At 45.0% G+C, this 27,305-nt stretch overlaps 1 protein-coding gene across 1 annotated transcript in view; it reads right to left on the bottom strand.

Moving 5' to 3' along the window:
* The window catches only part of LOC138259676 (cytochrome P450 2G1-like), a 698,383-nt gene that overhangs the window by 112,737 nt on the left and 558,341 nt on the right, over nucleotides 1-27,305 (bottom strand). The window contains exon 7 of the mRNA XM_069207550.1: nucleotides 19,964-20,151. Within this exon, the coding sequence (XP_069063651.1) occupies nucleotides 19,964-20,151 (188 nt within the window). The remainder of the gene's footprint in view (nucleotides 1-19,963; nucleotides 20,152-27,305) is intronic.

Genomic DNA, 27,305 nt, shown 5'->3' with positions numbered 1-27,305 from the left:
GGTTTTGAAATAAGCAAGTATTTACATAGTTCTCATTTGAAGCTCACAGTTTGTAACATCTAAGGGCCAGATGTACAATCTTTTGTTTTGCTACTCACAATTTGCGTTCCGTTTGGGAACTGCAAAGTGCGAGTTGCAAAACAAAATGTACAACCGTGTTTAGCACACTGTTAGCGATTTCCAATGGGGTCACAAAGACCTACCTCATCAATATTCAGGAGATAGGTTGCAATTTGTGACTCCCTTGGGAATTGCTGCACTCAAAGGGATGATGGCCTGCTGGGGAGAGCGAAGCACCATGTCTGAGTCTGCTTTTGAAATAAAGCAGTTTTTTCTAATGCAGCCCATTTTCCTTCAAGGAAATTTGTATGCATTACAGAAAAAAGAAACCTTTTCTTTTCATTTTTTCAGAGTAGGCAGTGGTCCTTTGGACCACTGCCTGCTCTGAAAAAAGGTTTTGCATCCCCATTCACAAAGGGGAAGGGATCTCTTGGGGACCCCTTCCCGGTTGAGAATGGTTACCACCAACTTGAAGTTGGTAGTAACATGTGAATATTTTATGACCGCATTCCAGTTGCAAAACATTCACACATACCAGTGCAACACACTTTTAGGAAGGGATGCCCTTGGCGCGCCCCTTACTGATAGTGACTTACAAAAACATTTTGCATTTCGGTAATAGATTACCAAATCGCAAAATGAGGTCTGTCCATGCAAAAAATTATTTTCTGCATTCGCAAACGCCCTAATTTTGCGCATTGAACTGTTTGTGAATGCATAAATCCTTAGTACATCTGGCCCTAACTCCTTTACATCACCTGCTATGCCTCCACACTACTGTATAATACACAGAATAATATCACTCTCTCTATAGTCAAGCTTTACAAAAATGTATCACTAACCGCTAGTAGATTGAAAATATACAAATATATTTTACAATCTCAAATCATTCATATTTAGGTGCTCCAAAAACATTGCTGGAAATTTATGAGTTATTTCTTCCTTTAAATAAATCTGCTTAACAAAAGGTACTCCTCCCATGCTACAGAGAATCCCCCACTTCCCGTCCACAACTGGCCTGAAAATGTTTTATCTCAAGGATCTTCATCCATATTGGTTGCTTTAACTAAATCACTATTTCTCTTCAATGACTATAATCATATAGTGGTGCCACTCTGTTCTAAACCAACTAACGCTGCCTGTATACAACTTCATCTACTCACAAAATGCTATCCTTACTAAGGCAACATTGGATCTAAACAAGTCATGGTGCTAACATTTAGGACCAGATATACTTAATATTAGTCAGCAAAGTGCGTCATTAAATTATACAATTCTGCATTGAGTAAAATGAAAATAATATGTCATCCGTTGCACTTGTGCTGAAAATGCCTTTATATTGTCATCATAAGTAGTACACCATGTGCAAAAGCGAGTTAGTTGTGTTGCATGACATTTGTACTGGGCGTACACCCACCACACACATTTCTATGCACAGACTGTCCAATAGAAAACTACGTAAAATGCATAATTTCACAGACAATAGGGGCCATATTTATACTCCGTTTGCGCCGAAATTGCGTCGTTTTTTTTGACGCAATTTCGACGCAAAACTAACGCCAACTAACGCCATATTTATACTATGGCGTTAGAGGCGAATAGCGCCAAAGTTCCCGGAATGTGCGTCATTTTTTAGCGTGAACCCCTTCCTTGCGTTAATGATATGCAAGGGAGGCGTTCCCGTCTAAAAAATGACTCCCAGGCCTTTACGTGGTATTTATACTCCCGGGCAAAAGAGACGCCCGGGAGTTGGCGTGACAAAAAACGGCGCATTTGCGCCACTTTTTAACGCCTGCTCAGGGCAGGCGTTAAGGGGCCTGTGGGCTCAAAATGAGCCCACAGGTGCCCTCCCATGCCCCCAGGGACCCCCCCTGCCACCCTTGCCCACCCCAGGAGGACCCCCAAGGATGGAGGGACCCACCCCAGGGACATTCAGGTAAGTTCAGGTAAGTATGATTTTTTTTTTTTTATATTTTGTTTTGGTGGCATAGGGGGGCCTTATTTGTGCCCCCCTACATGCCACTATGCCCAATGACCATGCCCAGGGGACAGAAGTCCCCTGGGCATGGCCATTGGGCAAGGGGGCATGACTCCTATCTTTACAATGATAGGAGTCATGTTGATGGGGGATGGGCGTCGAAAATAAATGGCGCAAGTCGGGTTAAGACGATTTTTTCGACGTAACCTGACTTGCCCCATTTTAAGACGCCCATGCGCCATTTTCCCCTTACGCCGGCGCTGTCTGGTCTACGTGGTTTTTTCCCACGCAAACCAGGCAGCGCCGGTCTGATTGCGCCGTCTAACGCCATTCCATAAATACGGCGCCCGCATGGCGCTTCAGAATGGCGTTAGACGGCGCAAAACTTTTTGACGCTAAACTGCGTTAGCGCAGTTTAGCGTCAAAAAGTATAAATATGGGCCTAAATATTATGCATAAAAATGTCATGTGATATTCAGATTGCACTTTGATTGCACCTAGTTTAATTGGTCACTGAGATTCTACACAAAGAAAAGCTATTTTCACTAAATATGGCTTTGGGTGGATTCCTTGGTGTGTTTTCAGACTGTTTAAATAGATAAGTAGAGGTTTGAACGTATGCAGTGCAAGTGCTTTTAGTCCAGCACTCACATAACATTTGCCACAAAATTCCTTTTGCGCATAAAAATTGATCAGCGCTGCTGCTTGCACTATTTTTCATTGCCAATGCTTATCATCATGGGAGCACCAGTTCTAAATGATAATGAACATAGATTTGATAAGACAGCAATCTAAATCTCTATGCCCTCTGAGTAAACAGCCTTAACGTCTCTTAACCCCTTCGCTGCCAGGCCTTTTCCCCCTCCTGTGCCAGGCCTTTTTTGGCTATTTGGGGCAGTTCGCGCTTAGGCTCTCATAACTTTTTGTCCACATTAGCTAGCCAAGCCAAATTTGCGTCCTTTTTTTCCAACATCCTAGGGATTCTAGAGGTACCAAGACTTTGTGGGTTCCCATGAAGGAGGCCAAAAAATTAGCCAAAATACAGTGAAAATATCGTTTTTTTCAAAAAATGGGAAAAAGTGGCTGCAGAAGAAGGCTTGTGGTTTTTTCCCTGAAAATGGCATCAACAAAGGTTTTGCGGTGCTAAAATCACCAGCTTCCCAGCTTTCAGGAACAGGCAGACTTGAACCAGAAAACCCAATTTTTCAACACAAATTTGGCATTTTACTGGGACATACCATAATTTAAAAAAAAATTGTGCTTTCAGCCTCCTTCCAGTCAGTGACAGAAATGGGCATGAAACCAATGCTGGATCCCAGAAACCTAAACATTTCTGAAACGTAGACAAAATTCTGAATTCAGCAAGGGGTCATTTGTGTAGATCCTACAAGGGTTTCCTACAGAAAATAACAACTGAAAAAGAAAAATATTGAAATTGAGGTGAAAAAAACAACAATTTTTCTCTTGCAATGTCAGATTTTCGAAAGCAATATACCGTTACGTCTGCTGGACTCCTCTGGTTGCGGGGATATATAGGGCTTATAGGTTCATCAAGATCCCTAGGTACCCAGAGCCAATAAATGAGCTGCACCCTGCAGTGCGTTTTCATTCTATACCGGGTATACAGCAATTCATTTGCTGAAATATAAATAGTGAAAAATAGCTATCAAGAAAACCTTTGTATTTCCAAAATGGGCACAAGATAAGGTGTTGAGGATCAGTGGTTATTTGCACATCTCTGAATTCCGGGGTGACCATACTAGCATGTGAATTACAGGGCATTTCTCAAATAGATATCTTTTTTACACACTCTCTTATATTTGGAAGGAAAAAATGTAGAGAAAGACAAGGGGCAATAACACTTGTTTTGTTAATCTATGTTCCCCCAAGTCTCCTGATAAAAATGATACCTCACTTGCACTTGTGTGGGTAGGCCTAGCGCCCGCGACAGGAAATGCCCCAAAACGCAACGTGGACACATCACATTTTTTGAAAGAAAACAGAGGTGTTTTTTGCAAAGTACCTACCTGTAGATTTTGGCCTCTAACTCAGCCGGCACCTAGGGAAACCTACCAAACCTGTGCATTTTTGAAAACTAGAGACCTAGGGGAATCCAAGATGGGGTGACTTGTGGGGCTCTGACCAGGTTCTGTTACCCAGAATCCTTTGCAAACCTCAAAATGTGGCTAAAAAACACATTTTCCTCACATTTTGGTGACAGAAAGTTCTGGAATCAGAGAGGAGCCACAAATTTCCTTCCACCCATCGTTCCCCCAAGTCTCCCGATAAAAATGATACCTCACTTGTGTGGGTAGGCCTAGCGCCCGCGACAGGAAAGGCCCCAAAACGCAACATGGACACATCACATTTTTTTAAAGAAAACAGAGGTGTTTTTTGCAAAGTACCTACCTGTAGATTTTGGCCTCTAACTCAGCCGGCACCTAGGGAAACCTACCAAACCTGTGCATTTTTTAAAACTAGAGACCTAGGGGAATCCAAGATGGGGTGACTTGTGGGGCTCTGACCAGGTTCTGTTACCCAGAATCCTTTGCAAACCTCAACATTTGGCTAAAAAACACATTTTCCTCACAGTTTGGTGACAGAAAGTTCTGGAATCAGAGAGGAGCCACAAATATCCTTCCACCAAGGGCTCCGCCAAGTCTCCCGATAAAAATGATACCTCACTTGTGTGGCTAGGCCTAGCGCCCGCGACAGGAAATGCCCCAAAACACAACGTGGACACATCACATTTTTTTAAAGAAAACAGAGGTGTTTTTTTGCAAAGTGTCTACCTGTAGATTTTGGCCTCTTGCTCAGCCGGCACCTAGGGAAACCTACCAAACCTGTGCATTTTTGAAAACTAGAGACCTAGGGGAATCCAAGATGGGGTGACTTGTGGGGCTCTGACCAGGTTCGGTTACCCAGAATCCTTTGCAAACCTCAACATTTGGCTAAAAACACATTTTCCTCACATTTTGGTGACAGAAAGTTTTGGAATCAGAGAGGAGCCACGAATTTCCTTCCACCCAGCGTTCCGCCAAGTCTCCCGATAAAAATGATACCTCACTTGTGTGGCTAGGCCTAGCGCCCGCGACAGGAAATGCCCCAAAACGCAACGTGTACACATCACATTTTTTGAAAGAAAACAGAGGTGTTTTTTGCAAAGTACCTACCTGTAGATTTTGGCCTCTAACTCAGCCGGCACCTAGGGAAACCTACCAAACCTGTGCATTTTTGAAAACTAGAGACCTAGGGGAATCCAAGATGGGGTGACTTGTGGGGCTCTGACCAGGTTCTGTTACCCAGAATCCTTTGCAAACCTCAAAATGTGGCTAAAAAAACACATTTCCCTCACATTTTGGTGACAGAAAGTTCTGGAATCAGAGAGGAGCCACAAATTTCCTTCCACCCAGGGTTCCGCCAAGTCTCCCGATAAAAATGATACCTCACTTGTGTGGCTAGGCCTAGCGCCCGCGACAGGAAATGCCCCAAAACGCAACGTGGACACATCACATTTTTTGAAAGAAAACAGAGGTGTTTTTTTGCAAAGTGTCTACCTGTAGATTTTGGCCTCTAGCTCAGCCGGCACCTAGGGAAACCTACCAAACCTGTGCATTTTTGAAAACTAGAGACCTAGGGGAATCAAAGATGGGGTGACTTGTGGGGCTCTGACCAGGTTCTGATACCCAGAATCCTTTGCAAACCTCAAAATTTGGCTAAAAAAACACATTTTCCTCACATTTTGGTGACAGAAAGTTCTGGAATCAGAGAGGAGCCACAAATTTCCTTCCACCCAGTGTTTCCCCAAGTATCCAGATAAAAATTATACCTCACTTGTGTGGGTAGGCCTAGCGCCCGCGACAGGAAATGCCCCAAAACGCAACGTGGACACATCACATTTTTTGAAAGAAAACAGAGGTGTTTTTTGCAAAGTGCCTACCTGTAGATTTTGGCCTCTAGCTCAGCCGGCACCTGGGGAAACCTAGCAAACCAGCGCATTTTTGAAAACTAGAAACCTAGGGGAATCCAAGATGGGGTGACTTGTTGGGCTCTGACCAGGTTCTGTTACCCAGAATCCTTTGCAAACATCAAAATTTGGCCAAAAAATCACTTTTTCCTCTCATTTTCGTGACAGAAAGTTCTGGAATCTGAGAGGAGCCACAAATTTCCTTCCACCCAGCGTTCCCCCAAGTCTCTCGATAAAAATGGTACCTCACTTGTGTGGGTAGGCCTAGCGCCCACGAAAGGAAATGCACCAAACCACAACGTGGACACATCACATTTTTTCACAGAAAACAGAGGTGTTTTTTGCAAAGTGCCTACCTGTGGATTTTGGCCTCTAGCTCAGCCAGCCCCGGGGGGGGCAGAAAAGGCCTAAAATAAATTCCCCCCCCGGGAGCGACCCTTGCCTACTGGATCGCTCCCCCGTGTGACATTGGCGCGAAAAAAGAAATCCCCGGTGCCTAGTGGTTTCTGCCAACCTAAAATCACCCAATCTGCCCCCAAGAGGGGCAGAAATGGTCTAAATACAAGGTGCCCCGCATGGGAGCGACCCTTGCCTAATGGGTTGCTCCCCATCTCTAAAAAAACAAACACCCAAAAAGAAAAACACAAATTTTTTTTTTGCCCTTGGCGCCTAGAGGTATCTGCCCCCAGAGGGGCAGAAATGGCCTAAAATAAATTTGCCCCCCCCCCCCGGAAGCGACCCTTGTCTACGGGGTCGATCCTCCTGCGTGACATTGGCGCCAAAAAAAAAATCCCCGGTGCCTAGTGGTTTCTGCCCCCATGGGGGCAGATTGACCTAAAATCGGCCAATCTGCCTCCAAGGGGGGCAGAAATGGTCCCCCTTGGGGGCAGATCGGCCTAATCAAAGTAGGCTGATCTACCCCCCAGAAGGGGCAGAAATGGCCTAAAAATATTTTCCCCCCCAGGGGAGCGACCTTTGCCTGAGGGAGTCGCTCCCCTTGCGTGAAATTCACGAAAACAAAAAAAACTCCCTGGTGTCTAGTGGTTTCTGCCCCCCTTGGGGGCAGATTGGCCTAATCAAAATAGGCCAATCTGCCCCCAAAGGGGGCAGAAATGGCCTAAATATAATTTGCCCCCTAGGGGAGCGACCCTTGCCTAAGGGGTCGCTCCTCACCTAAAAAGAAAAAAAAACAACATAAAAAGGAAAAAAAATGATACCTGGTGCCTAGAGGTTTCTGCCCCCCCTGGGGACAGATCGTCCCAATAATAGGCCGAAGGCCTTCCAAAAAAATGCCCCCCATTGGGAGCGACCCTTGCCCAAGGGGTCGCTCCCTTATGCCAGTTTAAAAAAATAAATAAACATCCTTGGTGTCTTGCAATCCGGCTTTTGAAACGCTCGGAGAGACTTCAAAGGGAAGGAAATACATTTCCTTCCCTTTGAAACCTTCCTGGGCCTCCCCCACGTGATCGAAAGAGAAATACTGAGCATTTCTCGTTTGATCGCGCTGGAAGCTCAGGGGAGGCCCTGTGACAAATCAGCGCTCGTTCGCGTGCTGATGTCACAGGGGGGGTGGGGAGGGCCGGGGGTAGAAGGGGAAGGGCTTCCCCTTCCATCCCTGCCTTGGGGGGGTGGGTGGGGAGCACAGGGGGGGAGCGCTAGCGCTCCCCCCAGTTCCCGTGCCTTGGACGAGGTCACCTCGTCCAAGGCACCCGAAAGGTTAAACTGATCCATTAGGGTGCAGTTTGCATCGTCAGAGTCAAAGGCATCAGATTACATCATTTCCATTTCAAGAGACCTTGAGGTGCTTTTCCTTGAAGACATAGACCGTTTCAAAGCAGCTTGCATCACTCATGGATCTCTACTTCTAAGCATCCACGGTCATCTGAAGGCACACTACTGGAGGAAACTGAACCACTATAAGCAAATCATGTCTGTCTCCATGATATTTCCAAAACTTAAAAGTTCGAAATACTAAAGTAGGCATTGTTCTGCCTACTGCCAAGATTATTGAAACATTATCTGAGAAACTCAGACTAAAACTGAACTTCTCTGCCTCTCGAAAGACCTGGGTATCCATATATTCAGAGGCTATCTTAAAGGATTATTATATATGCTTTTTGACTCTTAAACAAACTTGCATGTGTTTAAGACTTTTGTGGGCTTCAAATGTAGCTGACCTCCACCCTGTGTTACCAAAACAGTCTCCAATCACTCATGTATATAATTAACAGCATATTATTACCCCTGCACTCTATAAATTGTGCACAAGAGTAGCCTCAATAGTATTTACTGTGAAATTGAAACCAGGGCGAGGGAATACTTTTAAGGTGCTCCCTAGTGGTCACTTGGCATGTTGGTGGGCAGTGGCTGGGTTTCAGACAGCAGGAAGCTAGCTGATGGTTTGGTCTTGCCACATAACCTTACATCATCTCTCCAAGCACCTGAAAGGTGGACCAGGGTTCCTCCACTACCTTTCATTCCAGCATGGCTACTGTTAACACAAAATTTGGCTGAAGAATCAAGAAAGTGGGGAATCTGTCCAGCACCAAACTGGTACACAGTTATGAAGTACTACAGGAAACAATAGGATAAATGGCTGATATAGGAAAAGAGCCAGGAAAAGAGACATAAATGAGCCCACTGGGCCAGAATTCTGCGTTGAAAGAATACATATTAAAGAAAGGTGATTGGCTGCATATTTTCAGGTACGGTGAATATATCTGACATTATTTCATTGGGAACACAATTCATGGCATTGACTTATTTGGCTGCATAGTATCAGGTGCACAATATTGCTCAGATGGCATAATTTATTGCTTCTATGTTTTCATAATTTCAAATTTCACGCAAGAACAAAAAGTGCCAGTGCATGAAAGTGCAAATGAAGGAGGCGGAGCATTTAGGAATGATCAAAAGATCATGTTGCAAGTGTAAAAAAAAATAAAGGATACAAATGCATACAAGAGTCAGAAGTCCTCTTCAGTAATTGCTTTTCATGGGGAAAAGCATGCCTACATAAAAATGACAAGTTGAGTACGATAGACAATCTTGTTGCCCTTTGCATGGTAATGGAGAAACAAACTACTGAAAGGCAACTGTATTTTCTTAACCGTGAAGTCTGGATACAAGGGGACCTTGTATCCAGACTTCTGAATAAAGAAAATACACCATTTCCCACTGTGGGAAGGTGCTGCAAGTCTACCCAGCTCTTATATTAAGGTGACAAAAGCACCATTCTGGGTCAGACAGTGATACCAATATTCAACATCCAGCTGAGGCTTTAATAATTCCTACCTTTCACCATTCCCCATATCATGTTTTGTCCTGATGAGACCCTAGTATCCAGCATGAGGGTCGAAACGCTGTTGATATGTTAATCAGACAAGACCTCTTCGATTATGTTTTGAATCAATCAATGTATTGACAAGCATACTCTATACATTAATAAGAGGCTGTCTTTGTGAGATACACAAAAGATCACAGAACTATAAGCAATTTCGTTATTGTTGTATGGTGTGGTGTCTCTTTTCTCAATTGGGGATCAATTTTTTCAATTGTCACTCTTTGTTTTTTTTCCTAAAGTATGATTATAAAAATGATTCATCATTGTATGCTGATGCAGCTTCTAAAACATTAAAAACATGTTTTTCACATGTGTTGGTACGGGATTCTGTGGAGCTTTTTTTAAAAATTCCAGACAGGTGAAATTCGCCTTCATTTAAGAATGTTTTGTATGAGTCAACTAGTAGCAAGATTTTTCTGCTATAATATTTAAATTTATTGAAAATGAGATTCACATGGTGTTGGAAAATGGGTTATTGGTAGGGCAGGTAGGTACCTACACCTAGCAACAAGCCACTAACCTCCACATAGGTACAGTTAGGTCTCAGTAAATTAATCCCAGCTCAACCCTTGGTAGCTTGGCAACGAGCGTCAAGGCTTAACTTAGGAGACAAAGTGTAAAGCATTCAAATATCACAAAACAGTAATTAAATAAAACACAGGAAACAGTTTAAAGATCCAAAACCAATTTATTAAAATAGTTTATATTTTTATCTTTAAAATGACACAAAAACGATTAAAATCGGTTCAGGGGAACCGGAGATATGAATTTTTAAAGAATTATTACTTTTCTAGCGCTTAGAAACAAAAAGCGCCAATCGGGTCCTCTGGTTGCACCTCGACCGGGGCAAAGTCAAACTTTCAGGCCGACCGCGATGGAGCCCTGCTCGGCTACAGGTCGCGGGAGGCCTCGGTTAAAAAGTTACCTTCTGACTTAGTCTTTATTTTGAAGTTTTTCTTCACCGGGACAAACCTGCCAGTTGAATCCGACCTCCTGGAGCCCTTGTCCAGATACGCGATGTGGGTTTCCTCGGTGGAGACTTTTACCTTCGGACTTAGTCGTTTTTTCGAGATGAAAATCCTTCGACCGGGGTAAACCTGGATCTTGATCCGACGTCCATGGAGCCCTTCTCGGATACGATGGCTGGGAGGTCCCGGTCAACTTTTTACGTTCGGACTTAGTCTCTTTTTTGGATGTTTTTCTTTACCGGGACGAACCACGAAGTCAGGCCGGGTCGCGGTTGAGGCAAGCCGGCTAGAATTTCCGCGGCGGGTCGGTCCCTCTCTGGAGCTTTTTTCCAAAAATTCTCAAATCTTTTCCAAACTTCTGGGGCTTCACCCAGATGTTCTTTTAAGGTTCTTTTGGGGTCCACAGCTCACCCCAAGGGTCCAGAAGTTCTGTGATGGTCCTTGGGGGGTGCGGACTTCAACTCCCAGAATGCACCTGGCGCAAACTCCTTTTTGGCCACTGGACAGTGGTCAGCTGGTCGCTTTCTTCAGGAGTTGGTGCAGGGGACTCTGGTTAGCAATTTTTCACCTGTAGCAAACAGGGAGTCCCTCCTTGAACCAGTTGAAGCCAGGCAAAGTCCTTCTTGTGGTGAAGCCCAAGTGTGCAGCTGGTGCAGTCCTTCTGAGTGCAGGTTCCAGGTGCAGGCCAGGGGTCCAGCAGGGCAGTCCTTCTTCTTCTTTAGTTCCTTTCTTGTTGAATTCTGGAGGGGATCTGAGGTATGGGTGCAGGTCTGCCAGTTTTATCCTTGCTCCTGGGTGAAAAGCAGGGGGGCCCTGGTTCTCCAATCAGGGACAGGGTCGTCCCCCTGTGATGACCACTTCCTGGGAAGTGTGGCAAAAATCCATCCCAGAAGGCAACAGTCTCTAAAAATCCAACATGGATGAATCTGATTTTTGGAGGTTACATCTGGCTGAGCCCACCCACTGGTGCGGCTAAAAATCATAAACACACCCCTCTCCTGCCCTCTCCTAATCTAATCAAGGGGGCACCTAATTGTCTGGGGTTGCAGGATGTGGGGGTGTTGCTGGGTGCTGCAAATGTCCTTCTCTGCCTTTGAAGACCAGTTTGGCAGCCCTCCCCCTTCCTGCCTCACCATCTGCTGAGGGGAGATTCTCTCCCCCAAGCACATTCCTTTGTGTGAAGCCTGGCCACTTCACACCTCATCAAGGCAGCCTGGCAGAAGCTGCTGCAGGCTGGCCAATCAGAGCACAGCAGCAAAAACAATGCAGAGCTGAAATTGGCAACTTTTTAGGTAAAGTCTAAACTTTTTACCTGAACAAGTTATATTAAATCCAACAACTGGAAGTTGTGGGATTTATTACAACAATTAATTTGATACCAAATTCTTGGTATGTAACATTTAAGGAGACTTTAAAATTTAAAATAAAGTCTGCCCATTCTAGCCTATGAAGGCCATTTACTTCAATGAGGGAAAAACGAATTTGGCTGTTTTTACCTCACCAGGGCTTATAAATCTATTTTTATAAAGTCCCTGCTTATAGTTACATGGCACCCAGCCCTAGGGGCACATAGGGCACACCTTAGGGGTGACTTATATGTAAAAATAAGGTAGTTTAAGACTTTGGAAGTACCTTTTATTCCAAAGTCGAATTTGCATATAACTTTAATTTAAAAGCAGCCAGCAAGGCAGGCTTGCTTTTAAAATGACACTGGGCACCTCAGCAGTGCACCTAGGTGTGCACCACCTATGCTGTGGTCCCTAAACCTACATGCCCTACCATATACTAGGGACTTATAGGTAGGTTAACTTAGCCAATTATAATTAGCCTAATTTGCATATCCATTTTACACAGAGCACAGGCCCTGGGACTGGTTAGCAGTACCCAGGGCACCATCAAAGTCAGGAAAACACCAGCAAAAAGAGGAAAATGGGGGCAGAAAGTTATGGGGCCTCTGCAATCAGCCCTGTTTTCTCACACAACCCCCCCCAGCCCACACGCCCAGGAGACTCAGCCCAACCCTGGGAGAGTCTTCCTGGCTTGTTAGGCGAGGAAGACAGTGAAGAAAACTGGCTGTCCCTTTGCAGGGCCTACTCTGCCTTATATCCTCCTGTCAGGGTCACTCCCTATGGGTAGTGAAGCCATCCCAACAGTAAAAGGACCCAACTCAAACTGAAACTTTCCTCTAGGGGGGTCTTCCTCCTTTCTCTCTGCCAACTTGGGTAGTGAGGTGCCCACCTCCCCTACTCCAAACTTTGCTAGGGCAACACCTAGCTTACCCAAAGAGGTCACCCAACACTTGAGCAACCCCACCATGACCAATAGGGTCAGGGGGCCTACTTTGCTATTGGCCCTGGGGTCTGCCTCCCAGGCCAAGTACAGTGCTGCCAGGAAGACTAGCACCCAGCAGAGGCTACTGACAGCTGTCAGTACCCAGAACCACACCCTAAGCTCTCCACTGACAGGTGGCTGAGCTGCTTTAAGGGCAACTTTGGGGTCCTGGCACCCCTCTTGCTGTCTAGAGTGGGGGGCTACCACCTCCTGTGGCAGACACCCTCCTTCCACTCTCCCTTCTGTCAGTGCAGGGGCAACACCTTGCATCTGGACAGCTGCCTGACTACTCAGGACTTCCTTGGGGTCAGGTGAGGCCTCACCAGTGCCAACTCTGGGCTCCCCCCCTACTGGGGCAGAAGGCCTTTGGCTCCCTGGAACTCTCTTTAAGAGTGGCCTACCCTTCCTTTTCTTTTTTCCTTTTCTTGGGGACCCCTGTCTCCTAACTGTAGGGACTGACTCCCCAGGACTTTGGGTTGGGGGGGCGCCTTGGGCGACCACCCCATCTGTGACCAGACTCAGCTCTGGGAGGTCATTGCCCAGGATACAATCTAGGGGAAGGTCAGCACTGACTACCACCCTAATCCAGTCAAGGATACCCTCCCTCTCTAGGGGCACTATGGCTACAGGTTTGGAGGTGACCTCCCCTGTGGCTATCCTGACTTTCTTTGTCTTTCCTGGGACATACATGTCTGGGGTCACTAACCGGTCACTCACTATAGTGTGACTGGCACAGGTGTCCCTCAGGCCAGTGGTAGGGATCCCATTCACTTGAATGTGGTGGAAGTGCCTACTCCCACCCTCAGGGATCACCAGCTTACCATCTGGTCCTGTCTCCCAGCACAATGCTAGGAGGACTTCATCATCTCAGGAATCCTCCTCTATGGCTACACTGGACAGCCCAGTGCTAACCACCTTCTTTGGACAGGCTGCATCTCCTCTGAAGTGACCTGTCTGCTGACAGTCAAAGCAAGCCCTACTGTCCAAGAGCTTTTTTAACCCTGGGTCTAACTGTCTCTGCTGGTCAGAGTGGGATTTACTCTCCTCCTTCTTAGGGTTCTGGGGTACAGAGGGAGTCTCTGTGGTGGGCTTACCACCTCCCTCCTTAGGTTTTTGGGGACCTGTCCCCCCCTTCTTGGAGTCTCCCCCCTGGGACTTGACAACCACCCTGGTTCTCAACCACTCATCAGCTGCCTCCGCTAGCTCTCTAGGGTTGGTCTGCTTAGAGTCCACTAGATGCTGGCGTAACCTTTCTTGGGTACAATTGGTCAAGATGTGCTCTCTCATGATCAGATTGTATAACCCCTCATAAGTATCTACTTTGTTACCAATAATCCAGCCCTCTAGTGCCTTTAGTGAAATGTCCACAAAGTCAACCCAAGACTGGGTACTGACCTTCTGGGTGTCCCTGAACTTCATTCTATATTGCTCTGGGGTCAGACCAAACTTCTTGGCTAAGTACCTCTTCATACTAGGGTATGAATCTGCCTCCTCCCCCCTTAAGGTCAGAAGCCTATCCCTCCCTGAGTTGGGAACTAACTCCCAAAGAAGTGAACCCCAGTACTGAGGCTTGACTCTCCTCATCTGGAGGGCCCTCTCAAAGGCCCCCAGCCACTTATCTATGTCATCCCCCTCTACATAAGCAGGAACTACCCCCTTGGGTAATCTGGGGCAAACTCCCCCACCCATGGACACCTCAGCTTCTTTATCGCTGCTTCCATCTCTTTTCTCTTTGTATGCCCACTTTTTCTTTTCTAGGGCCAGCTTCTTTGCTTCCAAAGCTATGTATGCTAGCTGGGCCTCCAGCTCTCCTTCTCTGATGGATGGGTTCTCTCCTCCTGAAAGGACCCCCTTCCCACCACTAGCTTTGGATCTGCCCCTAGTGACTGTATTTACTGAGGACCGTTCTTCCTCATCCTCACTTGGGCTCAGATGCCTTCCCTCCCCTGAGTGGTTAGAGCTTGCATCCTCCCTTCTTTCTCCCTCCTCTGGAGCTTCTTCTGACTCTACCTCTTGGGCCTCAGCCCATGCTGTCAGGGATGTGATCAGGATTTGCTTCCTGAGATCAGTGGTTGCAGGCAACCCTCTTTCAATACAAAACCCCCTAAGCTGGACTACTGTCAGTGTGGGTAGGCTAGCCAGATCAAGCTCCATGGTTCCCTAGTTTTGTGTCAACAAAAACTTTTTGCAAAAATTGGAAACAAGAATTTAGAAAAATTACAAAAATTCAATAATTGAAATTAATCCAAATTAAAAATTAAAAACAATTTTTGCACTAGGACAATTTAAAGGATTTTTAATTTGTTTTACCTAAAACTGTAACGTGATATTGAACACAAGTACAGGATCCCGTCGCTGCTTCCAATTATGTTGGAAAATGGGTTATTGGTAGGGCAGGTAGGTACCTACACCTAGCAACAAGCCACTAACCTCCACATAGGTACAGTTAGGTCTCAGTAAATTAATCCCAGCTCAACCCTTGGTAGCTTGGCAACGAGCGTCAAGGCTTAACTTAGGAGACAAAGTGTAAAGCATTCAAATATCACAAAACAGTAATTAAATAAAACACAGGAAACAGTTTAAAGATCCAAAAACAATTTATAAAAATAGTTTATATTTTTATCTTTAAAATGACACAAAAACGATTAAAATCGGTTCAGGGGAACCGGAGATATGAATTTTTAAAGAATTATTACTTTTCTAGCGCTTAGAAACAAAAAGCGCCAATCGGGTCATCTGGTTGCACCTCGACCGGAGCAAAGTCAAACTTTCAGGCCGACCGCGATGTAGCCCTGCTCGGCTACAGGTCGCGGGAGGCCTCGGTTAAAAAGTTACCTTCTGACTTAGTCTTTATTTTGAAGTTTTTCTTCACCGGGACGAACCTGCCAGTTGAATCCGACCTCCTGGAGCCCTTGTCCAGATACGCGATGTGGGTTTCCTCGGTGGAGACTTTTACCTTCGGACTTAGTCGTTTTTTCGAGATGAAAATCCTTCGACCGGGGTAAACCTGGATCTTGATCCGACGTCCATGGAGCCCTTCTCGGATACGATGGCTGGGAGGTCCCGGTCAACTTTTTACGTTCGGACTTAGTCTCTTTTTTGGATGTTTTTCTTTACCGGGACGAACCACGAAGTCAGGCCGGGTCGCGGTTGAGGCAAGCCGGCTAGAATTTCCGCGGCGGGTCGGTCCCTCTCTGGAGCTTTTTTCCAAAAATTCTCAAATCTTTTCCAAACTTCTGGGGCTTCACCCAGATGTTCTTTTAAGGTTCTTTTGGGGTCCACAGCTCATCCCAAGGGTCCAGAAGTTCTGTGATGGTCCTTGGGGGGTGCGGACTTCAACTCCCAGAATGCACCTGGCCCAAACTCCTTTTTGGCCACTGGACAGTGGTCAGCTGGTCGCTTTCTTCAGGAGTTGGTGCAGGGGACTCTGGTTAGCAATTTTTCACCTGTAGCAAACAGGGAGTCCCTCCTTGAACCAGTTGAAGCCAGGCAAAGTCCTTCTTGTGGTGAAGCCCAAGTGTGCAGCTGGTGCAGTCCTTCTGAGTGCAGGTTCCAGGTGCAGGCCAGGGGTCCAGCAGGGCAGTCCTTCTTCTTCTTTAGTTCCTTTCTTGTTGAATTCTGGAGGGGATCTGAGGTATGGGTGCAGGTCTGCCAGTTTTATCCTTGCTCCTGGGTGAAAAGCAGGGGAGCCCTGGTTCTCCAATCAGGGACAGGGTCGTACCTGTGATGACCACTTCCTGGGAAGTGTGGCAAAAATCCATCCCAGAAGGCAACAGCCTCTAAAAATCCAACATGGATGAATCTGATTTTTGGAGGTTACATCTGGCTGAGCCCACCCACTGGTGTGGCTAAAAATCATAAACACACCCCTCTCCTGCCCTCTCCTAATCTAATCAAGGGGGCACCTAATTGTCTGGGGTTGCAGGATGTGGGGGTGTTGCTGGGTGCTGCAAATGTCCTTCTCTGCCTTTGAAGACCAGTTTGGCAGCCCTCCCCCTTCCTGCCTCACCATCTGCTGAGGGGAGATTCTCTCCCCCAAGCACATTCCTTTGTGTGAAGCCTGGCCACTTCACACCTCATCAAGGCAGCCTGGCAGAATCTGCTGCAGGCTGGCCAATCAGAGCACAGCAGCAAAAACAATGCAGAGCTGAAATTGGCAACTTTTTAGGTAAAGTCTAAACTTTTTACCTGAACAAGTTATATTAAATCCAACAACTGGAAGTTGTGGGATTTATTACAACAATTAATTTGATACCAAATTCTTGGTATGTAACATTTAAGGAGACTTTAAAATTTAAAATAAAGTCTGCCCATTCTAGCCTATGAAGGCCATTTACTTCAATGAGGGAAAAACGAATTTGGCTGTTTTTACCTCACCAGGGCTTATAAATCTATTTTTATAAAGTCCCTGCTTATAGTTACATGGCACCCAGCCCTAGGGGCACATAGGGCACACCTTAGGGGTGACTTATATGTAAAAATAAGGTAGTTTAAGACTTTGGAAGTACCTTTAATTCCAAAGTCGAATTTGCATATAACTTTAATCTAAAAGCAGCCAGCAAGGCAGGCTTGCTTTTAAAATGACACTGGGCACCTCAGCAGTGCACCTAGGTGTGCACCACCTATGCTGTGGTCCCTAAACCTACATGCCCTACCATATACTAGGGACTTATAGGTAGGTTAACTTAGCCAATTATAATTAGCCTAATTTGCATATCCATTTTACACAGAGCACAGGCCCTGGGACTGGTTAGCAGTACCCAGGGCACCATAAAAGTCAGGAAAACACCAGCAAAAAGAGGAAAATGGGGGCAAAAAGTTATGGGGCCTCTGCAATCAGCCCTGTTTTCTCACACATGGATATGTATTTTGTTATAATTTTACACAGTTTCCTGTGGACATTCTGCATTGCTCTTGTATTTGTTAAGTATTTTTAAACAATGCCCAGAGCAAAGTCTTCTGCCTCGTTTTCCACCTCCCACAGAATACTTCACCTGCACAAATTTGTTTAGAATTCGGGCTACAAGGAAAATGGCTAGTACCGCAAAGTGCCCTTCTCAAGTACCTGTCATCTTTAAGAATGAGCCTCCTGGATACACTAAAAGCACTAACTTGGAAAGAGATTCAGGACAACAGTCAAATTAACTGTTGGCCGCACACGAGAAGTGAAGCCTTAGAAGTGCTGGATGAGTAACATCTTTGGGAAGCACACCTACCTTATAACTCTTTTACACTTGTAAGGAACAAACAGACAAAGTTATTATCATGTCCCAAAGACAAGGAATGCTTTTAAAAGCTTAAGCACGTATGGCTATGCATCAACACGTAAAAATGCCAACTCCACAGAGCTATCTTTTTGGAACTATTAAAGGCTTTTACAAATCCAGATTCTTAGCACTAAGATTCGGCCTGCCATCACCGAAGGATGTACTACCGCTGTCATAATTTCTAAGAAATTACATTCTTCTTGGACACATGCATGTTTTTGTTACTACTGAGGAATGATGCTATTGCACTTTATATCAGTCGTTGCAGTTTTCAAAATATTAATTTGATTGCAGGAGTACCTTTTGTTTTAGGACATTTGTTTAGTTAAATAAGCTTTCATAAATATTGTTTACCCCATTTTCCTTACCTCTTCAGAAATTTCACCCTGTAGTGGCAATAGTTTAGCATCATGGAATTGAATGTGAGCTAACATTTTTAGCAGCAACAACTTCAAAATATGTAATTTCCTGTTTTACAAGGGCAACATTTCCATGCATTCTACCATTGCTAAATCATATGAAGAGAAAAACAGACCCTAGTGTTACTGAACTTTTAATATATCTAGTTATTGCAGCATATAAGAGATAAAAAGCAGGATCCAAGGCACCATCCAACCCAAGGAAGACAATACTGTCACTTTGATGCAGAAAGGAGTTCCTGTCCCTCTTTCAATGATTAATGCATGAATACAGATGGGCATAACAGTTCATTGTAGCCAGGGTCATGCTGCCAGTAAATTCTCATGCCATCATGAACTACGGCCTTTAAAAGTGAACCTACAAGCACTCCAAAGGGAGGGTTCAACCAAGGGTTATATTGACACTTTTGGAGCTTTAGGTCTCCTCTCACCAATCCTGGAAGTCAGACACACACTTTCACAAAGTGACTGGTGATCCCACCTCTACTTGACACTGCTGTGAGTAGACCCCGAAAAGGTGCATATGAAACTGTGTGAATCTGTAGCAGAAGGTAAATCATATTTTTAATAATAAAGAAAACTGTAATCAGGTGCTCATGGATCTAGATCCTAACAAGTTTATATGGCCACTCAATTCATCGTTGTTTAATTATACAAAGTTAATTTTATATTGGAGCCCATAATTCACTTAGCTCGCTATTGCATGTGACTGATAACCTCCCCAACCTCCCCCATTGGCTATTATTGAACACTAAATATGTTTTCATATATTATTACAAAGTCAGCACATATTGCTTAAATTGTATATGTTCTTTCAGTTTGTTTTTTACTAGTGTATTTATATATCTCACTTGTTAGCTTATCTTGCTTAGGCTTAGTGTTGTTCTTAAATGATAATTCAAATATAAGATTTTAGGAAAGCAAATTGGATTTTTGACACACTGTGTCAGATATCACAATAACACCATTGCCTAGTTCCTTGCCACAACAGAACAAATAGGATAATTTAACTCTCTATGGAAGAAAGTTGCAAAGGCTGGTATCCAGGGAGTGTGTTTCATCAAGGGCATTCACAGACATGGCTTGTGAGCTAAGGTCATTCCAGATTTACCAAACAGATGTGGTATGTATATGCTACATTTCATGACTTTTAGATGCTAATCTATTTTCCATAAATGTGCATATATTCTGGACTAAGGTTGCTTCTAATAGGTTTTTAATAATTCTAGTTTTGTGTGTATGTTCACTGTGAAGAAAAGAAGATGGTAACCCAGTAAAATATATCTGTTGACTCAAGCAAGTTAGTATATATCAAATGTGGATCTTTTTCACCTAGGTTTGGAAGAGGTTAATGGGACAACAGTCTCTTCTTCTGGCCACAAAAAGCAGGTTGGTATATCTTCACTTACAGAGGAATAGGGCAATCCAAAGGACCAGGTGTAACTTGGAGAAATGAGAGCCTAATTCTTTCAAAATATAATCAAAACTGTTTAAGGGTAACAAAACCGCTGTTGAGCTATGTAATATTCTTGAAATCTACAAGTAATGATCTTTAGGACATATTAAAGTTTACTCAACAACTGACGATTTCTCACTAAGGGCTCAACATCTATAAATAATAAAAAAATACCTTAGGAATCGTGTATCCTCTGAACTGGGTGTTGCTCACCACTGCATGGTTTATGCCCATTGGGAAAATGTCAGCTATTCGCAGAATTTCATGGATCACAGCATTTGTGTATGGCATCTTGTTTCTGTCCTCATATGAGGGATTGCAGTGCTGGCCAATTTCACGGTCTATCTCTTCATGGACATTTTCTGTCATGTGAAATGGAAAACATAAAGAAAAATTGCAACATTTTGTCATGATGTACTTTAGTTTGAATCATGTCCAGGGTATCTTTAAAGTGTTCTGTGGAAGCATGAAGGAGGGTTTAGGAAAGTATTCTGTGACTGGCAGTTAGAGCACAGTAGTCGTGTGTTAAGAAGTACTGTTCCTAAAATAAATGTATCAACCCTTACAAAATAAATTAGTTTTTTGTGATATCAGGCATGCAGTGAAACATGAGGACCACTTCTGAAGGTTTGGATACTCTCTATCACCTCAGGTTGGTCTTTGTGGTGGTCAAAGGTGGGGAGGTGGGAAATGTGAGGCAACAAACATGCTTCTGTTCTGAAATGGTTGTAGTAAGGGAAAAGAGGAGGAAATGGATACAATGAAAGGGTAAGGATTAGGAGTGAAAATAGTAGGTGAATGAAGAAAATGAGAAGAATTTCAAGGAACACATTATGGAACTTTGTTGTAAATATAATTATGTATTAGATTAATCCATATTTCTGTTTTAGAAATTCTACTTTTTAAAAAGTGTGTTTTCTATGTAACAGTGTACCTCATTCTTCTTGTTTATGCTCCCTTTAATGAAAAGGGGATGTAATATGATGCAAAGTAGTTTGGGACACCCAAGGAATCCTCAAATGGTAACGGAGGGAAGGTTTTCTTGGTGTCATCTTGGACACTGCTGTGGTTCTGTGTGAATAAGTCCATCTTCTTACTATTCTTATTAATCATATTGAAGAGATTCTTTGTTTTTACTCTTCATGCACAACTATCACTATCTGTCCCCAATGTCCTCACTTTCTTGGAGGGCTCTGCAAGTGACAACCTCCCAAATAACTTACTCAAATATGCTTGAAGCCCATCAAGTTAAACAGTGACAAAAGAGGTAGAAGAAAGTCACTTTATACACAAATGGCCCTTGTTTTGACTGTTATGCTTAGTTGGTGTAAGTAAAAAGTGAATGAAAACTGAGAGATGTTTAAAAAGATTAAAGACTGTAGAAAAAGGGGCATGGATTTGAAGTAGCAATGGATGAAGGCGCTCTCCTGAGCTCCGGTGAGCCTCCACGATGTTGAACAATTGAAAAGCATGATGCCCCTAAAAATTAATGCAGATGAATGGGGATATTCATGCATAGCCTGCTGAAGTGCTAGCTTGAACTGGGGGCCCAATCTCATCTTTATTCATCACTGTTTGTTCACCTCTCCCGGCTCAGGCAGCTCCAAAGATGGCACCCTATTAGCATTTTTCATTTGCTGATGCCATCAAGGGAGTTATGTTGTCCAGGGGAGCTAGCGTAAATAGTGTGGTACCCTTCTTCATCTCGGGGAAATTAAATTCACTGCGCCTCCCATAATCTTACGCATCTTTCTCCTCCAACAGCGTGGAAGGATGAAAAGACTGTCTGAGGAGAAGTAAACATTGCATGCCTGAGGAAATACAGAAGGTATTTTATTCTTCTTCTCTATTGTGGGTGAGCCACACACTTTTTATTTTTGACCCATAGTCCCCCCATAATTTGGCTTTTAACATTCTGCAATAAAGTGTTGATCTGGAGAGTTGTAACCGGAGACTTGTGAATAGATTTTGTAAGACAGGAAAGCTGCAGAGCCAGTTTTGAGTGTCACGTTTTGGGATTCATCCTCTAGTGTTCTGTTCTAATGGCTACGACATCTACACCCATGATGTGCTGATGGAATTTTTGAAGACAATATCTCTATGAACCATGTGTCTGTTTTAATCATCAACGTGACTTATTGCTTTGAGGTCACTAACTTATTCTGTGATTTTATTATATCTTACGATCCATTGTCTTTGCCTCGCACACTTATTCCCACAAAAATGGTTTCATATTGAGCTATGATAACAACAACAGCCTGTGGTGATAATATGCTCTGCGTCAGTGAAATTTGCAGCAGATGATGGTTGAAGAAATTTGAAATATAGTTTGATTCGCTTATCTCCACTCTTGCCTCACATCATGGCTGAACCTAGAGCTTCTAAAGAAAAAGACATTAAGGGGAAATTAAAACATTTAAAGCAAGATCCTCCACTTCCTGAGCCCCTGTTAAGGCTAAATCTGATGACTCTTTAACAATGGAGGCTATATTAGCCAAACCTAATGATGTTCATTACATTTCTCAAAGTACTAAAACTTACACAGATCTTTTACAAGTGGAGGCTGCGGCCATCAGGAAAGATTTGAAAGATCCGACCATTAGGTTTAATAAAGCTGATGGCAGAATTAGCAATGTAGAAGATTGTGTATCTGCTCAAGGGAAACAACTTCAAAAGGTTGACCAGTTTGCTTCTCCCCCCAAGAGAGAGGTCACAGACATGGAAGATTGTGGTAGACTCTGCACTCTTAGAATCTTTGGTCTTACTGAAGGAGTGGAGGACAAATCTTACTCTATGATTGACTTCTTAGAATCCTGGATTCCGGCTACCCTTCAAATATCCTTCATAAAGACTTTGAAATAGAGTGTGCCTATCAAACTTCACATTTGCTATGCAAACACTCTATAACCCTACGCCTGGAAACTTTTAGACCGTTACGTCTTTAACATGCAGATTTTATTCTTGTTCAATTGAAGAGATCCAAGGGGTTTTCTCTGCATGGAACTAAGATTTCTATTTCTCCGGGCTTCACGAAAGAGACTGTGCCAAGGAGAAAGGGCTTTCTAGCTTTAAGCAACAGACTTTCTGAAAGCAATATCCCGTTCTCATTTGCTGATCCCTCCTATTGCAGGATTATTTTCAAGGGTAAACCTCAAATTTTCGATGAGCCCTCAGAACTTGCTACTTTTTTGGACCATACATCTGAAACCCGGATGGAAGAAGATAGCGCCTCCGGCTTTTTGTATTTTCCTCCAACTTGACTTTTATTTACCAATACTGATATATTATTTTTTATTGACATGAAAATAGTACATTTTTGACTGCAATACTTACTAATATGTCTTCCTTTCAGGAATACAGTGGTCTTTGACTTGATATTGGAAGAGATGCCAATGGGTGATTGTGTTTTTAACTTTTTGTGGTTGACAACCATGTTCGTTAATTTACATAGACTGTTGCATTATGTTTTTATTTATGTCATGGCTTTATTTCTTATCTATGGGGAGAGAAGGGTGAGTGTTCCTTGTTATCTAGGAGGGGAAGAGAGAGTGTTCTTCTCCACTCTTCTCATCTTCTTCTCTTCCTTACACCAATGATGTCTATTGGCTATTCATATTTAGTCCCTCATTACGACCCTGGTGGTCGGTGGTAAAGCGGCGGTAAGACCGCAAACAGGCCGGCGGGAAAAAAAATGGAATTATGACCGCCGCGGTCATCCGCCACTTCACCATTCCGACCGCCATGGCGGTGATGACCGCTGGGCTGGAGATTTCGGTCTCCAGCCTGGCGGGCGTCACTAGACCGCCAACGGTATCAGGACCCTGCATACCGCCATGGATTTCGGGTGATTGGGAACCGCCATGAGATCCATGGCAGTAGGCACTATCAGTGCCAGGGAATTCATTCCCTGGCACTGATAGGGGTCTCCCCCACCCCCGCTACCCCCTACAAGTCTTCCCCTCAAACCCCCTGCTCCCCTGCCACCGCCCAAAGGTGGCACAACCCCCTCCCCACCCTCACCCCAACATGCACATATACACATATACAAACCCCTACACACACACACCCCCAACATGCACATACGTGCACCCCTACACGCACACATACATCAGGACAACACATACCCGCACACATACAAACAGACATGCACACCGACCGACCCGCACACATTTCCCATACACACAGCACCCCCACACGCATACACGCACTCACACACCCCCTCTACACACTCACACGCATACCTCCATGCACACACACAACAATATCAACCCCCCTCCCCTAACGGACGATCAACTTACCTTGTCCCTTGGCTCTCCAGGAGGGGACGGGATCCATGGGGGCACCTCCACCACCAGCACACCGTCACCAGAACACCGCCAAACCGAATGATGGGATGTGATTCTGTGGGCGGTGTTCTGTTGATGTGGTGGTGGAGGTTGAGCAGCCTCTACTTTCCCGCCGACCGCCAGTATGGCTGCTGACGGCTTTCTGTACTCAAAAGGACGGAGGCTGCCAGCGGTCATAATACGTGGAGCGGAAGACCGCCACCACTGGCGGTCTTCAGCACGGCGGTACCTCAGCAGTCTTGCAAAAAGACCGCAGAGGTCGTTATGAGGGCCTTAATCTTTTGTAATGGATAATGATCATTCAAATATCTACAGATATGATACTGTCTTTCTCTTGTTTCAAGACTGATATTTAAGAAATCATATTCAAATTCTCCCCTCTCATTGCTTACTTTTTTCTCATTGTTGTTCTTATTATTTAACAACTCTTTGATATACTTGGTGTGTTTTATATTTGTCCTTATAATTTCTTACATTGAAGAGTTGACTCTATATAGTCCCCATCATCTTTTGGTGGCATGAATTTATTTGCTGGTACCTTTAAATAGATTTTCAGCACTGTGGATTGCTCGGTGTTCCATTTGTTTCATGGATACTCCCACATCCCCCAAGTATATATTACCCCTCTGGACTTGTCATCTCGTTTTTCAGAGATGACTTATGGCTGTGTGTTTTTGTCTGTGCTCTCTTGTGTGTTTTTATCATTTATATATTTCTTTTCTTTCCATTTTTTCCTTCGATTTTGTGACTATGTTCGCTGAGACCTGTTATTACTTTTTTATATGTCTAATTTGAAGGTGATCTCTCTCAGTGTTAAAGGCCTGAATTACGTACTTAAAAGAAAAAAGATAGTAGTTTATTGTAATGTTCTTAAAGGTGATAGAAACGAAGATATGCCATAAGCATGCTCTATCCTTACGATTTGGACTGATATCAAATTTAGCTTGCTCTCCAGCTTGTTCTAAATTACAAATTGATCTGGCTTTTCGATCATATCTGCCTGGCAATGAAGGCAGGTGGGCTATAGATCTACTCTCACATGGTGATGGTGAAATCTATGCATCTAATATTTATTCGCCAAACATTGACAATTCACTGTTTCAGCATGCCATTAGCTCCAAACTTAGGCCCTCATTACAAATATGGCGGTGAGCGAACCGCGGTGGTGGAGTTGGTGGACGCACCGCTGCAGGCCCGGTGGTGAAGACCGCCATATCACAAGTACAGTCGCGGCACCTGCAGAACACAGTGAACTTACTGTTCGTACCACCACAGAGGATGGGCTAGCATGGCAGGCGGCAACCATCTCCATGCCGGCGGTCAGGCAGTATCTCACGACCATGTTACAAGGTTGCAGATCGCCAGGATTTCCAGGGCGGACCCACTGCCACCAAAAGTCTGGTGGAAATTAACAATATTGAAGGGAACACCTACCTCCGTAGGCGCCATGGCACATGAATTGAAACTCCTCTCAATACCCCACGTAGCCATGCAACTCCCGGCCCAGCAACAGTGACCAAAACACCAACCGTAAGTACACCAGCCTAGCACACACTGGAGGGAACGAAGTTAATACACAAACACACAACACGGGAAGCCACGCCCACACACACACACAAACAAACACCCGTACCAACACACAAACATGCACACACACACACACATACACACTAATACCCACAACCACCACACATACATGTGGAAGGAAAGCCAGGACTAGGTAGGTACCATCGACACCAACGGTGTTGTGCCTCTAATATATATTAAAAGTTAACATTTGAACAAACAATTAACACACAGGCCCAAGGGCCAGTCTAAAGGTCCAACAGTGCACCGAGTACACAGGGCACCCCAACTTGACGCCTGACTGCGCAGGGCAGGGGCATCAATGGGGTATGCAGGCACCTCAGGGTTTTGGGATGGAGGGGGGGTCATTTGGTCTGGGTTTGGAGGAGGGTCCTTGGGCTTGCCCTTGGGGAGGGGCTTGCCCGGGGGGGGGTCCGGCATGGCTCGGGGGGGGTCTGGCATGGCCATGGAACTGGAGGGAGTGGGCTTGGCCTTGGAACAGAAGGGAGTGGGCTTGGCCTTGGGAGTGGAGGGAGCGGGATTGGACTTGAATTTGGAGGGAGCAGGCATGGGCATAGATCTGGCAGGAGGAGCAGTGGATGTGACAGGGCGGAAGTGGCAGGTGGTGGAAGGGCATGACCAGGGGTAGTGGTGGACTGGGAGGCAAAAGGCAGGGGCTTTGAAGTGGTAGCCTGGTGCTTGGGGGAACAGGGACTGGGTCAGTGGTGGGGAAAAGGGAAAACTCATGGAGAAAACATTTTTTGGGGGCACAAGGGAGATCAAGGTAAGGACGTTTGGGAGTGGAGGGAGCGGGTATGGTTGTGAGGTATGTACGTGTAGGTGCCTTTTGTGCAGGTGTGTGGGTGGATGAAATGTGTGTGCTTGGGGACTGTTGGTTGGGTGAGTGTGGGTGTTTAGATGCACTAGGAGGAGGTGGGGAGGAGATGCAGGGAGATGGCATGGGGACGTGTGAGTGTATGTTGGGGTGGTGTCTGCAGGTAGGGTGGATGTGCTGCATGTGGGGTTGTTGACAGTTGTGGTGTCTGGCATATGGGATGCTTGAATAGGGGTCAGATAATGTGGTGACGGTGGCAGTGAGGGCACATGTAGCTGGATCAGTGACTGATGTGGTGCTGACTGCAGGTGTGAGTGGTATTCTGACTGTGAGGGGGAGGTGGTGGAGGAGTCGGTGCAGGGTGTGGATGTTGTCATGTCTGCATGGGTCTGTTGTGTGTGCGCATGGCAGTGGTGGTGTTTGTGATCAACGAGAAGGCCAGAGCCTGAAATGATCTCAGTGGGCTGGATAAGGCACTGTGAATGCCTTCCAGGAATGCATTGCACTGTTGCATCTGAGATGCCAGTTCCTGGATGGCATTCATGATAGTTGTCTGCCCTACAGAGATGGACCTTAGGAGGTCAATAGCCTCCTCATTGAGGGCAGCAGGGCTGACTGGGGGAGGGGCAGAGGTGCCAGCGGTGAAGGTGATGCCCACCCTCTTGGGTGAGCTGGCACAGGCAACTGGGTGGGGAGCTACAGGAGGGTGATGCTGGTAAGGGAGGTGGCAGAAAAGGATGGTGCTCGGATGGTCCCAGATGGGTCAGCC

Source organism: Pleurodeles waltl, chromosome 9 (genome assembly GCF_031143425.1).
Source record: "Pleurodeles waltl isolate 20211129_DDA chromosome 9, aPleWal1.hap1.20221129, whole genome shotgun sequence".
Lineage (NCBI taxonomy): Eukaryota > Metazoa > Chordata > Amphibia > Caudata > Salamandridae > Pleurodeles > Pleurodeles waltl.
The sequence above is the reverse complement of the archived record's forward strand: the minus strand, read 5'-3'. Positions and strand labels throughout refer to the sequence as shown.